The sequence below is a fragment of the Geospiza fortis genome, unplaced genomic scaffold (assembly GCF_000277835.1).
Source record: "Geospiza fortis unplaced genomic scaffold, GeoFor_1.0 scaffold237, whole genome shotgun sequence".
NCBI classification, from domain to species: domain Eukaryota; kingdom Metazoa; phylum Chordata; class Aves; order Passeriformes; family Thraupidae; genus Geospiza; species Geospiza fortis.
The window spans coordinates 6755666-6768956 of record NW_005054319.1 but is presented as its reverse complement, the minus strand read 5'-3'; the positions used below and the strand labels follow the sequence as shown (position 1 = coordinate 6768956).

General features: G+C 38.4%; 1 protein-coding gene across 1 annotated transcript in view; it reads right to left on the bottom strand.

The window, feature by feature from the left end:
* Positions 1 to 1824: 1824 nt before the first annotated feature.
* ERCC4 (ERCC excision repair 4, endonuclease catalytic subunit) overlaps positions 1825 to 13291 on the bottom strand; it is a 14343-nt gene continuing 2876 nt past the window's right edge. Inside the window, 9 exon segments of the mRNA XM_014306790.2 lie at positions 1825 to 4979; positions 6013 to 6125; positions 6752 to 6844; positions 7554 to 8145; positions 9279 to 9389; positions 9964 to 10098; positions 10447 to 10627; positions 11702 to 11909; positions 13270 to 13291. The exon segment at positions 13270 to 13291 is cut by the window's right edge and continues 35 nt beyond it. Coding sequence (XP_014162265.1) covers positions 4246 to 4979; positions 6013 to 6125; positions 6752 to 6844; positions 7554 to 8145; positions 9279 to 9389; positions 9964 to 10098; positions 10447 to 10627; positions 11702 to 11909; positions 13270 to 13291 — 2189 coding nt within the window. The 3' untranslated portion in view covers positions 1825 to 4245.

The window sequence follows — 13291 nt, the reverse complement described above, 5'->3', positions numbered from 1 at the left end:
GTTGCTCTCTTTTCCCTGAGTGTCAGCTTTCCAAGTGTGACACGCCTCAAGTCTGGGGCCAAAATGAAAGCAAAGTACAATACTTTTTTTATGTAATCCCTTTGCTAATATGTACTGGACAAGGCTCCAGTGCAGCGAGTCTTGCAAAGAATTCAGTGTTATTTGTGCTCAACAGACATCACAAACTGCCCCAATATTTAAGCAGCATTCTTGAAGGGAAACGAAAGGACAAGAATACAGACAGTCATGGTTAGGATAAGAGATGTAAAAAAGAAATAAAGCAGAAAATTCCAGAGGAAAAATAGAAGAAAGATAAAAGTTGAATAGAGAATCTGAGAATAAAGTAAATTCACAAGAGTTTACATTTTCACAAGAAAAAAGTGATGAAGAAACTGTAAAATGTTACTTAATTCAGTGCTAAATGATGCTGTGAGTACAGGACACACAGATCTCCACTGCAGCTGCACAGCTGGGACATCCCATTCACCGCAGGATGTTCAGACAAGGGACAATGCACATGTTCCACTGTGTATCCTCATGGAACTGCAGGGCTCTGTGCAAAGAGCTCAGATTAGAACTATGCTGCCTATTTTTAGGGGGCTGAAATGCAGCCTTGTCAAGTTTAGGCTTCCTGTGCCAATTTCACTGGGAAAACTCCTGGGCTTTGGATCACATGGGATATGGTTTTATGTGCTGAAATTTGAAGGTTAGCATGTTTCTGTGGACAATAGCTAATAGTCACTAAGGAGACAGAAACCAGAGCTATTGCACTGAATTTTCAGGTGGGAATTTGCTTCTCTTCTTGCTAATTCAATTATGTAAAATTCCAAGTTTTCTGAGTTCAGGTAGATGAAATTTGAATTCTTTGAATTATTTATCAAAGCGAAACTAAAGAATGAAAACTATGCTTTAATTTATAGAGGGAAGCTCTCACAGACAGAACTAGGGTAAAATGCAAACTAAGAAAATGGTACCTATTTAGCACTGATTAAATATTCCTAGGAAGTCCGCTTTATAGAAGTTGTAGATTAAGGTAATTTTATCATGCTTTAAAAAATGATGCTAAAATTAGTACATACACAGGCCCATTTTGACATATTGCAGCAACATCTTCTGTTTAGACAACAAATCACCATAGCAGTGTAGCAGCCCTGGTTACCCTCACTAACTTCAGTAAGAATTCATCTCTCAGCTAAGTCTTGGCCAGCCAAGCTACTGAACAGTTCTTCCCTGTTTTCAAGACTGTGACAGAGGACATTTCTTCCCTTTAATTTATTGAGGAGAAGCTTTCAAAATACAGATCAAAACTCAAATTAAAAAAACGGTCAGCCTCTTTGTATTGAAAAGTCTGGGAGATTAGTTCCTAACATTTTGTACTCAAAATAAAAAATGGCCCTGAAACTCATAACATTTGAGTATTTCCTTGTAAAACCTTATTAAGACATGTGAATTAAGAAGGTGCAGATACTACTGGTAAGTGTATTTTCAGTGCAAGAAGGTACCTAGCAGTTAACAAGATATTAAAGACTTCATATGAAGCACATAGAAGGGTCCTGTGCTGAACGGATTTGCTAATATAAGCTACATTTGCTCCTAAAACGTTGTGTGTTATTCCAGAAGAACTGTCAGTGATCAAAGCCCAGGAGAAGTTGCAGAAAGGAGCAACTTGGCAACTCTATGGCATGTGAACCCCTCCCGGGGGGCTTCACCTACTGAGGGACCTGGGAACATGAAGTCTTTGTTTGGGGACAAGCGAGAAGCTGAGACACTCCCAAACTGAAGGCAGGGGGTTTTTGTGTTTGCTTTTTTAATAAAAAAGCACAAATTTAAAACATCAGCAATGACAAGATGCACAAATTCTATGACTGTTGATCAAAGAGAGGGTTTTCATCATTCACCCAACCCTGTGCTGTGACTGCTTTCAGGCAGAGCCTTGGGCTCTATAATTTCAGGGATAAGTGGTTTCAGCCCACAGGACCTCTCCCACCTTGGAGCAGTCTGTACCTCCTGCCCCAGGAGGACACAGCTCTCACTGGCTATCACACCTAATACAGTGAAATGCCAACGCACAGGAGCAATAATAACATGCAACAACATGTACTTGTGGCTGCTCTAGAGAAAAGGGGCAAATCCTGCATAGAGAAAGAAAAAGGAAAAAGCTTTACAAAAATTCCACACATATAAGCAAAAGGCAATTTCATTAAAATATTTAGCAAATAATTATTTAATTGCACGTTGTGACTTTGATCTAGCACACAACACAAAGCTACAACTTTATCACCCATTACTATACCCTTCATTTTCACCCCCTACACATCAATGCAAAAACTCCAAACCTCACTGACAGAGCTGTGAGAAAACCCCAAACCCACAGTTCATGGAGCACCCTAATGCCCATTGCACAAGCAAAGTTTGTTCTCAAAGGCTGCTCAGCTGCCCTTTTCTGAATCAGGCACCACAGGCCATGCACTCAGGACACTTGGATCCTACTCTGATTTCCAGTTCTCTTAGCACCACTTTACAGGCATTCTCAACCCTCTGCACATCTGCCAACATTAGTTTAAATAAGCAAAAGTCAAAATGGAAAGACTTCTTCTCATATTAAATAAATTAGAATCTAGGGCAATAGAAACCCAAAGATCTGGATTGTAAACCACACACTAAAAATAAAAATGTTTTGATATCAATTCAGCCAAATGATAAACAAGATAATGAACAAATTTTAATCTTACTATGGGTGTATTTAATACTAAAATTTGCATCTGCAGAAAAATGTTCCCTTGGAAACTCATCATAGCTCAACCACAGATTAAAGTTAACAATTCATAATTCACACTTAAAATGCACAATAAACATTTTACCTGAAAGTGCCCAGTACAGTTTTTACCAAACCTGAACACAAAAAATATTTTCTCCTTTCATGAAGGAGATAATATTGATCTGTTGTTCCCCTTAGAATCATATAAATACATGTGCAAGTCATAGATAAAGGTTTTGTAAATAGCAAATGTAAATACATTAGCATGGAATAACACTGGACCAACCCTTTTGGCAATGTCAGTTTGTTACACAGTTGTATCAAAGTTCAGTGTAGAATATTTAATTTAACAATGCACATATTCACAAATGTTTCCCTCTTTTATGCTACACAAAACATTAAAAGTATTATCTTCTAGCTGACAATGGCTTTACTGAGGTTATTGACAGTTGATTTGGGACATAAAAATAGAAGAGCAATAGAACACAAAAGAAGCCAATATTGGAAGAACTTTCAACACTTTTGGAAAACCTTGCTTAGAAAATGACTGCATTATACAAGACAAAATATTCTTTGGTAAAAAGTAACAGTGCCAATGGTATACCCAGATTTTTCACTTTCAAGTGAAAGAGCTATCAAAACTGAGTAAAAAACAAAGCCCCTTAAAAGTATAAGTAAGGCACACTCAAAATTAAGTTGCACTGTGGCACCACAGAATCTCTAGCCAGTTTGACCAAGGGAAAGCACTTTGCAAAATCTAGCAAGACAGAGCTGTACTGGCTTTGGAATGGTAAAAAGTGTAACTGGTAGTAAGGTAAGCAAGCAAAATGTAGAGCATAGCATCCAAATGGATTTTACTGTGACAAAGGCTTATGGTCATGTTCTAAAATTCAGGATTCAGTCCCAGTATAGTCTAAATAAACTCCTGAGCAAAGACCACAAGGTGTTTCACATAACTTCATCACTGTCAATCAAAAAGTGGCAGTTGCCAGAGAGTGAGACATTAAAAATGGCAAAAGCAGTGTTGTATCATGCAGCAGGTCACCCAGACTAATCAAAACACAGCACATTTTTAGCTTGAACAAGGCATCATAACTTTCACAAGAAAACACTTCTATCAGTTAGTCTTAGCACTTAATTCTTATGGTCTTGGTGAAGGTTAGTTAATTCAGTTAGAAATTTATTTCAGTTTTCTAACTGAAATTTCTAATTTCAGTTAGAAATTTAGTTAATTTGGTCGTATTACAGAATTGGTTAAAGTGCTTTAAAAAGAATAAAAATAATTCACATTTCTCTATTAAAAATATTTTTTCCTCTTGAAACTTGCCTTTATTAATAATTAACTCACATATTAAAACTGATGGAATAGCATTAGGAAGAAACAGCTGGTTATCTTAGAGGAGGCATTTATTAAAATATTTCATGTATTTGCCAAAGTACAGTGCCAGAAAAGCTTATCTGTGCTGTGTGTTGAACAATCTCATGAGTCATCTTTTGCTTTTTCCTTTGGCTAGTGCCTCTGCATAGGTCAGGTGAATAAAGTCGAAGAGTTGTGTGGCATTGGCAGCATTACCCAAAATCTTGGCTAGCTCGTCCTTGGACAGTGTCACCAGCTCTGCAATGCTTTTAACGTGGGTCATTAAGGCACGGCAGTTCTTTGCATTAACCCCTGGCATTTTTAGCAGGAAGTCCTGAGGCCCAGGGTTGTACTTGTCTGACTCGGGGAGAATTTCGGAGTCTGCGGTGACGGCCATTGCTGTTTCTGCATTGGGCTGGGGATGGTTTTGTTTCAACTCTTCAAAGACTTCAGCAGTAGCGTGGGGAGAGGGACACCACAGGATTCGTAACTTTGGGAAGTGCAGTGTGAGAAGGGTTAGTTTAGAAGTAACATCATTGCTGGAAATTTCTGGCTGTAAAGAGCCTCGTGGGATCAAGGAGAAGGATTTGTTGGGATCAAACTCAATGAGGAGCACTGGCCGCTTGTAGTAGCGGCACATGGCCACGCACTGTGCGTACAGCCTGCCGTTGTTCAGGGAACCGATCAGATCGCTGATGCTCTTCCGCTCCACACAGATGTCAGGGGTTAGAATATAATCCCCAACTTCCAAAGTCACAGGCTCAATGTCGATCCCACGGCGATGGATCAGTGATGGAAGCTCACTACGGAATTCCCGCATATCCACAATTATGGTTTGCTGGACTCCCTTCTGTTCCTGTCCACCTGAAGAGCAAAATAAACACAGTCATCCCCATACATTCTGCTCTGGTTGTTTTCCTGTGTGCTGCCAAGGCTTCTGCAATGGATGGACTTCTCATCTTAAGTTATACCTCAAATTCAGCAGTACAATAAATATAGACTTCATTTGCCTTTTAACTGTTAGAGAAAAAAATTACTTGCCTAAATATACACTGTAGTTTATGGAGCATGCTCTGCAGCTTGACAGAACTACCATGCTACTTGCTGAAAGCTTTGTATAGGTGACAAAGAAATAGATAAGCTGTAGATGAAAATTATTTAAGTGAATCAGGGAAATCTTTAAAAGGCTGCCTGCAAAACAAGATAATGAAGCTGATCCCTTTTATTTCCAGCTGTTTCCCACAGAAATACAGCACTTTATTGTGGGAATTATGTGTTGCGCTCTACAGATCTGCAGGACACATAAAGAGACTGCAGCACCAAGGCCACAAAAGATGTAATAGCAAAGATTAGAGGCATATGGCAAAGGAGAGCAGGATTATAGAAACAACAGTAAAGAAAAACAGGCAGAGGCACAGCATAGCTGTCAGAGGAAAAGAACAAAAATATGGTCAGAATTGCAACAAAAGGAAAAGGACTACAAAGAAAGTGATCACACCCATAATGTGCAGTTGTTTACCCAGGCAGCATGTTTTGTCAAGATGAAAAGAAATCCCCAACATTTACTAGTTCAAAGACAACACTGCCTTTGACCATCTGCAGACTTCAGTTTCTATGTTTTAATTTCTCTTCCTACAAGCAGCACTAGACAACCTCATAACCAAGAATCTGACAAGGAACAATCCACACGGTATCTGTCTTAATGGTCAAATACTTCATTAACCTGTACTTTCAAAGGAAACCACAGTTCATTGTCACTGGGAAATAATGTTTCTTTAGCATGAAGCCAATGTACAACGTGTGTCTGCCCCAGACACTTTGAGGGAGATTTAAGGTGCAATAGTTAAGGGACTTTTGGAAAGCTCTGGGCTGCAAGCCTGACCTAGGAGCTGCTCACCTGCTTTGCGTGTGTCAGCAGAGACAGAGGCAGGTCTGGCGTCTCTGAGGAGGTCTAAGTTTGTTTCATCTCTTCCTTCTCTTTCTTCAGGAACAACCATGCTGGCCTTCTCTCTAAGGACCCACAAACAAACACACTAAAAACTGCAAATGCAGGAGTAAAGAAGATTGAAACATTTCAATACCCTTCATCCAGATGTAAAATTATATATAGTTTAATACTAAATGCAAGCTCGATCAGAAATCGAATTTTCTCCGTTTTTCTAGTTTTTTCCTTTTACAAAGGAACTAATGACTAGTAATGGCACTGTAACCTGCTGAGAAGGCACTGTCAGTTAAAATACTATCTTATACAGTCTAAGGAAATGTTTTGTTTCCCCAACTGACTTAGGTTATAAGAGCTTTAGAAATTATCTTACAAGAAATGTTACCTACAAAAACACAATTACACAAATGAACTTCATAGACAATTAGGAAACAATTCAGGTGATGCTGCTTAGCCTTTACATTAATATTAAATCCTGCTAAAATTAATAAAAAAAATACCAGGTGCTTTGAAAAGGAAAGTTTTGACTTTTTGGTGATTCTCAATAAGAAAGTAGTCTTTACATCTGACAAAGAATTGAATTAAAAGTTTATTTAAAGCCTTCACACAGTTAAGAACTTCGCTCTATTTAAAATGTCAGCATATTGGGGAATCACATGAAACACTAATTCTAAAGGCAGTTAAACTGTGTTACCGAATGAGTTTTTCGAAGGCCTCCTTCTCTTTCCTCAGAGCTGTGAGGTAGCGCTGCTCTTCCGTGGAGCCCCCATAAATGAGGAAATAAACTCTGTAGGTATAAAAGAGAAAAAAAAAGAGGTCACAAAACTTTGTATTAAGTTAAAAAAATTCACAACCAGTAAATTTAAGGTTCGTAGCAGTAAATGCCTGACAAGTTAGTTAATAACATATTAAATTTTATGTTTTCTCTATTTTTAATCAGTATGTGACATTTATTCATAAAACTGAGTTTTGCAATTTCCAGGTGTATTAAATGCATATACCCAATGTGGTGATCTTTCTGTCAGTTGCTAGAACTGCAAATACTAATTTTCTTTATTGTGTTTCCTTTACCTGCTTCTCTGTTACAGTTTCTGAATTACTGGTCTTCAGCATGAGGAACATGAGGAAATGTGAAAATTAATTAAACCCAAAATGAATCCTTTTCTTTAAAAGTCATATCTTCAGAGACGGTTTAAAATGAGACTACACTATCTGAAAATGATATACTGCCACTAAAATCATTGAAGCAGAGATCTTGGAACTGTTTATTTTTTTTAACAGATATGCTTCTGCTGTTAAGGGACTAAATACCTGCTGGAAAGTAAAAATGATCTTTTGGCTACACCAGACATTCTGCTTTTGTTTAAACTTAAGTGCTCAACAGGAGCACTTGTAGCTAATGAAAACGAACAGCAGCATGTTCTGCATTGACTGCTGACAGTGCACTTCCAATTTTTTCTTTTCAGACTAGAATTACCCTGGCCAAGTCAACTTGCCTCAAAGGCTTCCCAGGCCTGCTTGCCTTGTAGATTTCCAGCTGCCGAACAAAAGTGAGTTCTGCATCATACAGCACAACATATCTGGGTTCTACTTCGTGCAGCACCCGAGTGAGCGCATAGGGATCCCCACAGCCCTGCAGCGGGTGGATAATTGTCAGTGGGTCCTTGAAAATCCCATAGTAACAATCTGAGGGCAAGCTGAAATCAAAATCTTCAGGAATGGTCTCTTCAGTGTTGCTTTCTTGGCTACCACTTAATTCTTTGTTGTCTTCCACCTCGACCTCCTCTCTCTTTTCCTCCTCAGTTTTCCCTATCATTTGGATTAGAGTCCGGTCTTGCTGCTTCTTCTGTTTATTTTGTTTTGAAGAAGCTGTCAGTTTGGCTTTTTTGGCTTGAGGCCCTGTGTCTGGTTTGGCATTTCCTTTGGACTTCATGGCTTTTCTGTCCTTAATCCACACTTCTCCAGCTTTCTCATCCTTTCCGAAGGTTTTGTTATAAAGTCTTGTTAGAAAAGCTTCTGCTCCAGTAATAATATACTCCCTGAGCTGTGCACAGGCTCGGTCATCACTGGCACAAATGAGCACTTGCCCTGCAGTCAAGAAACAATACCATGTTTACAGCCTGTAATGCTGTGCTTCTTATCCAGCTAAAGCACCTCCCGAGCCAATGGCTTGCACTGATCCAAGCACTGTGCCTGCCAAATGCCTTCACATTCGGCTGCCACAGTTGCTCTGGACTTTGAGAGAATCTAAATTGCATGGCTTTTTGTACCAAATAAAATTAGAGTAGATTAATGGAAGTTCAACATTCCTTTTTCTTACAATGTCTAAATTCATAGTTTTCCTTCTGACCACTGGAAATGAGGCAGATACAGTGTGTGTTGAAACATACTCGAACAACTACTCATTTTTAAGATATGGAATAAGAGAGAACTTAATTTAGACCATTCTAATTTGTCAGCTGTGTTAGAGAGTCTACAAAACACATGTTTCACACAGTATTATTGACATTGGTGAATAACAATTCTCTGCAAGCTGACTCAGATAAACTCCTACAGCACTGGGAGAGAGAGCCAGTTCTTACCCAGAGTCAGAACACTGTGGGTGGGAGAAAAGAGCACTTTTTTACCCTTACTATTTCCAAAAATAAAACTTGCTAAATTTTAAGGGAATGAAAAGCCCTAAAATAGGAAAGGCAGCAAAGCAGTTAGACTCTCTTCCCTGCCTCCTAATCTCTACCTCATTTATATGCAACCCATGCAAAGCAAATTTTCAGGTGCATGAGAAGAATATGCAAGTTAGAAAGGCTGTAAGACAGAATCCCTATTTTTGTTTTGAATCCAAACTTCAGAAATGAGTGAATGGTACCTTGATCATTATAAATCTCCATATCTGTTTTATTTGGCTTGGAACTAAGGTATCAGTACATTACTGAAATGTAACCTAAAATGCTTTTTCAGAATAATGCAGGTTCTTTCCTAAAAAGTATTGCCTTGTAGGAACAGCATTTCTCTTTTAGAGCAAGACCTAACAAAAGTTTAATTTTACATAGTTTATGTACATAATGTACAGAAATTCCTCATCTTGAGGCCACAAATTACTAAATTTAAACCAGCTCTTTGATAAACCTACAGAAAAGGGTTAGTTCCTTCTCTCCAAGGTCAAATAGAAGTACAAACCAGTAGAATTCATGGAAAACTTGCATGATTTCGTATTCTCTCACCTGGACCGCCAAGGTTGTCACTGTTCTTATTCTCATTTTCAATCTCTTTCAGTACTTCTCTCAAAGCTTCCCATTTTGGGTTACTTTCTAGAACCAATTCCCTTTTCAGTTCTGAAACAAAGTAAGATTGAACATAGCAGCTCTTGCAGGCAAAATATCCTTCAGACTTTTAAATCAGTGGTTAGATGTCATTAGTGTGATCGTTGTTGGCACATATGATATTCAACAGCCTACATATGCAACTTGTTATGCTAATGAGGTGGAGAACACTCTTAAATTTAAAAATGGAGATAAATGCTTTTGTGAAGCAAAACACTGAAGTATTCACTCATTCTTCAATTCTGAAACTCCTGAATATATTTTTCAATAAAAGCAACCACAGCCTCCTACTCTTTCACATAAGATAATAAAGATGAAGCTAAACATCAGTGTAATGCAAGAACAATTTCACAAAAGCTCTTCCAGTGATCAGCTGAGCAAGCTTAGGAGAATCCCTACTTCGTGACTCTTTTACGTTGTTTATCATATGCTTTTGGAACTAAGATTATATCTCTATTTATCCCAGCTAACAGACTGAGATCCTGAGCTGTGGAAGTTCATGCAGGAACCAGAGTACAAGTAATAATATGCAAAACACTTGAAATCGTGTGACACTCTTAAACTTAAAATTAGGAATGATCAGTACCATTTTCCTTCTTTACATCACGTTTTTCAGAACCTGAGCCTTTGCCTTTCTGATTCAGTTTCTCATCTGCAATGCGATAAACTCGAGCTCGAGCATTCACAAACATTGAAGTGCTGGAGTCAAGGAACAGCCAGCCTGGAGAGGAAATGAGAAGGAAGCAGTAGTAGTTTGACATCTGCAATGTGTATGTGTTCCAACCCTCTGCAATAAAAGCCCCAGATCTTCAGCTGGAATACCTGCCCTACCTGCTTGCTGTGTAATCACCAGCTTAATAAATGACAAAAATGTGATGCAAATCTCACTCTGTTAAGTAACAGCAGTTAAGTGGGAAGATGAAAGAATTTTCTGTCAATAAAAACCTACGTCCTTATGGCTGGTTGTGTAAAACCTAATTAGATACCTTCATATGTTTGGGAATCATAATTAAAAACATCAACATTGCATCGTTTCATGCATTAACTTGTATGGTTATTCCATGTTTACCTGAATTCTCACCAAAAGCTTTTTCACTTGCTTTCAGTGACTCCAGGAGATTAAGGAAAGTGACACAATCATACTGGGTTAGATACAGTAGCAAAGTACGTAGGACCTTCAAATCCTGCACCAAAGACTTTGTCTTAGCTCCAAGCTGATGCCAAAGAGGATCTAAATAGTGGCGGATTGTCTGGAAATTAAAATTGGAAAATTTGGAGTGTCAAACATACAGTATTGCAACAAGCTGAGAATGCACTTTAACTTTACAGGGGACACTCTGGTTTCCCAGAGTTATTAGAGATACCAAAATAAATATGTACTAGTGAGATATCTGTTTTGATATAAGTTACCATATTTTAGCAAAGTTAACATAATACAGATGTCTTTATGAAACACATTTCAGCAATTAGCATATATAATTTAATGCTTTCAGTAAACTTCTTCCTCTCCATCTATTAACAAAATACTGGTAAAATTATAAAAAACCACCCTTATTTTACTGGTACTGGCCTGTTGTAATTAGTATCTAATGTCCTTCACTTAGGTACAGAAAAAACCATTATAATGTCATTTAGTGTCCAAAATCAAGATAGGTACCATGAAGATGTGCAACTTATAGAGCCCAAGAAAGAACCTTCAAATATTTAAAGTACAGAAAGCCTTCCATCCAGATTAAATCACAGTTAACCAATAACTGTGCTGCACTATGACAGTTGATTTCACCCTAACAAAAGCATATGTGTGCCAAACATTGCAGATCTGTCAAAAATAGCGCTGAACCCAAAGTTATTGACATACATAATGATTAAAGATACAGCAGATGCATGCATGTACATATTGTCTATTACACACAGTGCTTCTCCTACTAGAGAAAATAAACAACACAAGCAAGAAATTCAGAAGGAAAAAGGGAGTATGTGTATGGCAATTACTGATACTTATCTACAAAGTATTCTGAGCTGAAGTTGCAGCTGTCTTTTTAATAACAGCAGCAACAATTATTATTATAACCATGAATTGAGGGGTTCTTACTCTTGGGACTTTGGAAATGAAGGAAGAACAATAACACCAATACATCAAAAACCCTACTGGCAACTGTCACATCACCATTCCATCCCCTTGTACCAGCAATAAACATGTCATGGGAGAGCACTCTGCTGCTGCTGGTTATTTATTTTGCAAATAACATTTCTGTCTGCATGGCAGGCACTTTGGAGATCTATATCCCATTACTTAGACACTGCAGAACAATCAAAATTGTTACCTTGTCAAAAGGTTTAGCAATAGCATTCTCTAAAGATAGATCTTCTACTTCAAGAGCTGGGTTGTAACGTTTCAATTCCTTCAGACACGCATTCAGAATGTCCAGGATTGCAGTCTGGATAGCAAGCATAGCAGGGGTCATTGCCACGTGTATTTCCACCACTTCAGGCTTATGCTTCTCTAAAAATGAGTGCACTGCTATATGAAATCTAAGAGAAAAACAGCTTCTTAAGATTTACATGGAGAGTTTTATTTGACTTAGAAGTATTCAAAAGTTTGTACAAACTACAATTACAATTATTTGAAATGTAAACAACTAAGTTAATTCCAAAATAATTTTCTACTGATGTGAAGACTGCAATCTTATGAACAGCCTTGGAAAACCATCTGTTCCACAATTATGACTGTAGTCATTCTAGTCATGTGAGCCTACAGTGCTGGTGAATGATCCATGGAAAATTACTGCACTGGATTCTGCATCATCATCAAACATAACAAATATTAAAATAAGCCCAAAAAATCATGTAAGAGAAAAACTGGAAGGGGTTCATAAATTCCCTGAAATCACATGGCTGCACCAGCAGATTTTATGATGTTCCAGCTTGCAATAACAACCTGCAGGTCCTTGTTGGAACCCAACAAGGGTTGTCCTTGGAGCCACTCCAGCTGCACAGATCCAGAGATGCCACCTGACTGTTCCTGACAGGACGAGGCTCAGAGAAACCCATGGCTGCTGACCTCTGCAACTCCATGGACATTTCCCTTACTGCAGCCTGCAGCCCCAGGTCTTTTCATGGAAGTCAAGGAAGGAAATCTAGAGAGCTTCTACTCAACCTTTCCTACCCCAGGTATGTCCACTTCTACTTCCCTGGGATATTGAAAGACTGTTAAGGAATTTACAATGCAGAGGAGCCATTCATTAAGATGGAGTGAAACACATTCCAGCCTGGACTAACAGAACAAATGGGCACAGCTCCTGCCCAGGGCAAAAGCACTGACTGGGTCATCAGTGTTCAGTTCCTTTTGTGGATCTGCTCCTGGAAGACTCTGTGCATGCTACATTTTGGCAATTCGTTTTTTAATGGTCATCAAGAAATGTTCTTCATACACAGCATAGGTGTGTAAGAAGATTGAAATAATCTGACATGTAGATAGAGATGCATGGAGTTTCATAACAGCTGGAAACAAACATGTCCATGAATAGCAGAACTGAGAGAATGTTTTCCTGCAATTTCATGGCTTAAGTACTCTTGTTTAGTAAGAGAAGTTTTTCTTAAACTATTAAGAATGTCTTTTTGGTGCAACTTCTGCTGACTAACAGGAGAGCTCCGCCATAAGGTTCATTCCCTTAATACAGTCAACTGAAGTCCATTTTCTAAAATACTCTCAGAAATTCAGCATCTTTAAGACCACTTCTGTCAAAAACTGAAACAATTTTGTTTGGGAATAGAGGAGGGAACACAGATTAGCAGAGTGACTGCATACACCTCGTTTTCTTGGGAATCCACTGTACCATCCTTCATCTTTCCTCTAAGTTTAACTCTCCAGTGAAGTAAAGAAGTGCCTCACCTTGGCCACAGATAAAGCTTCC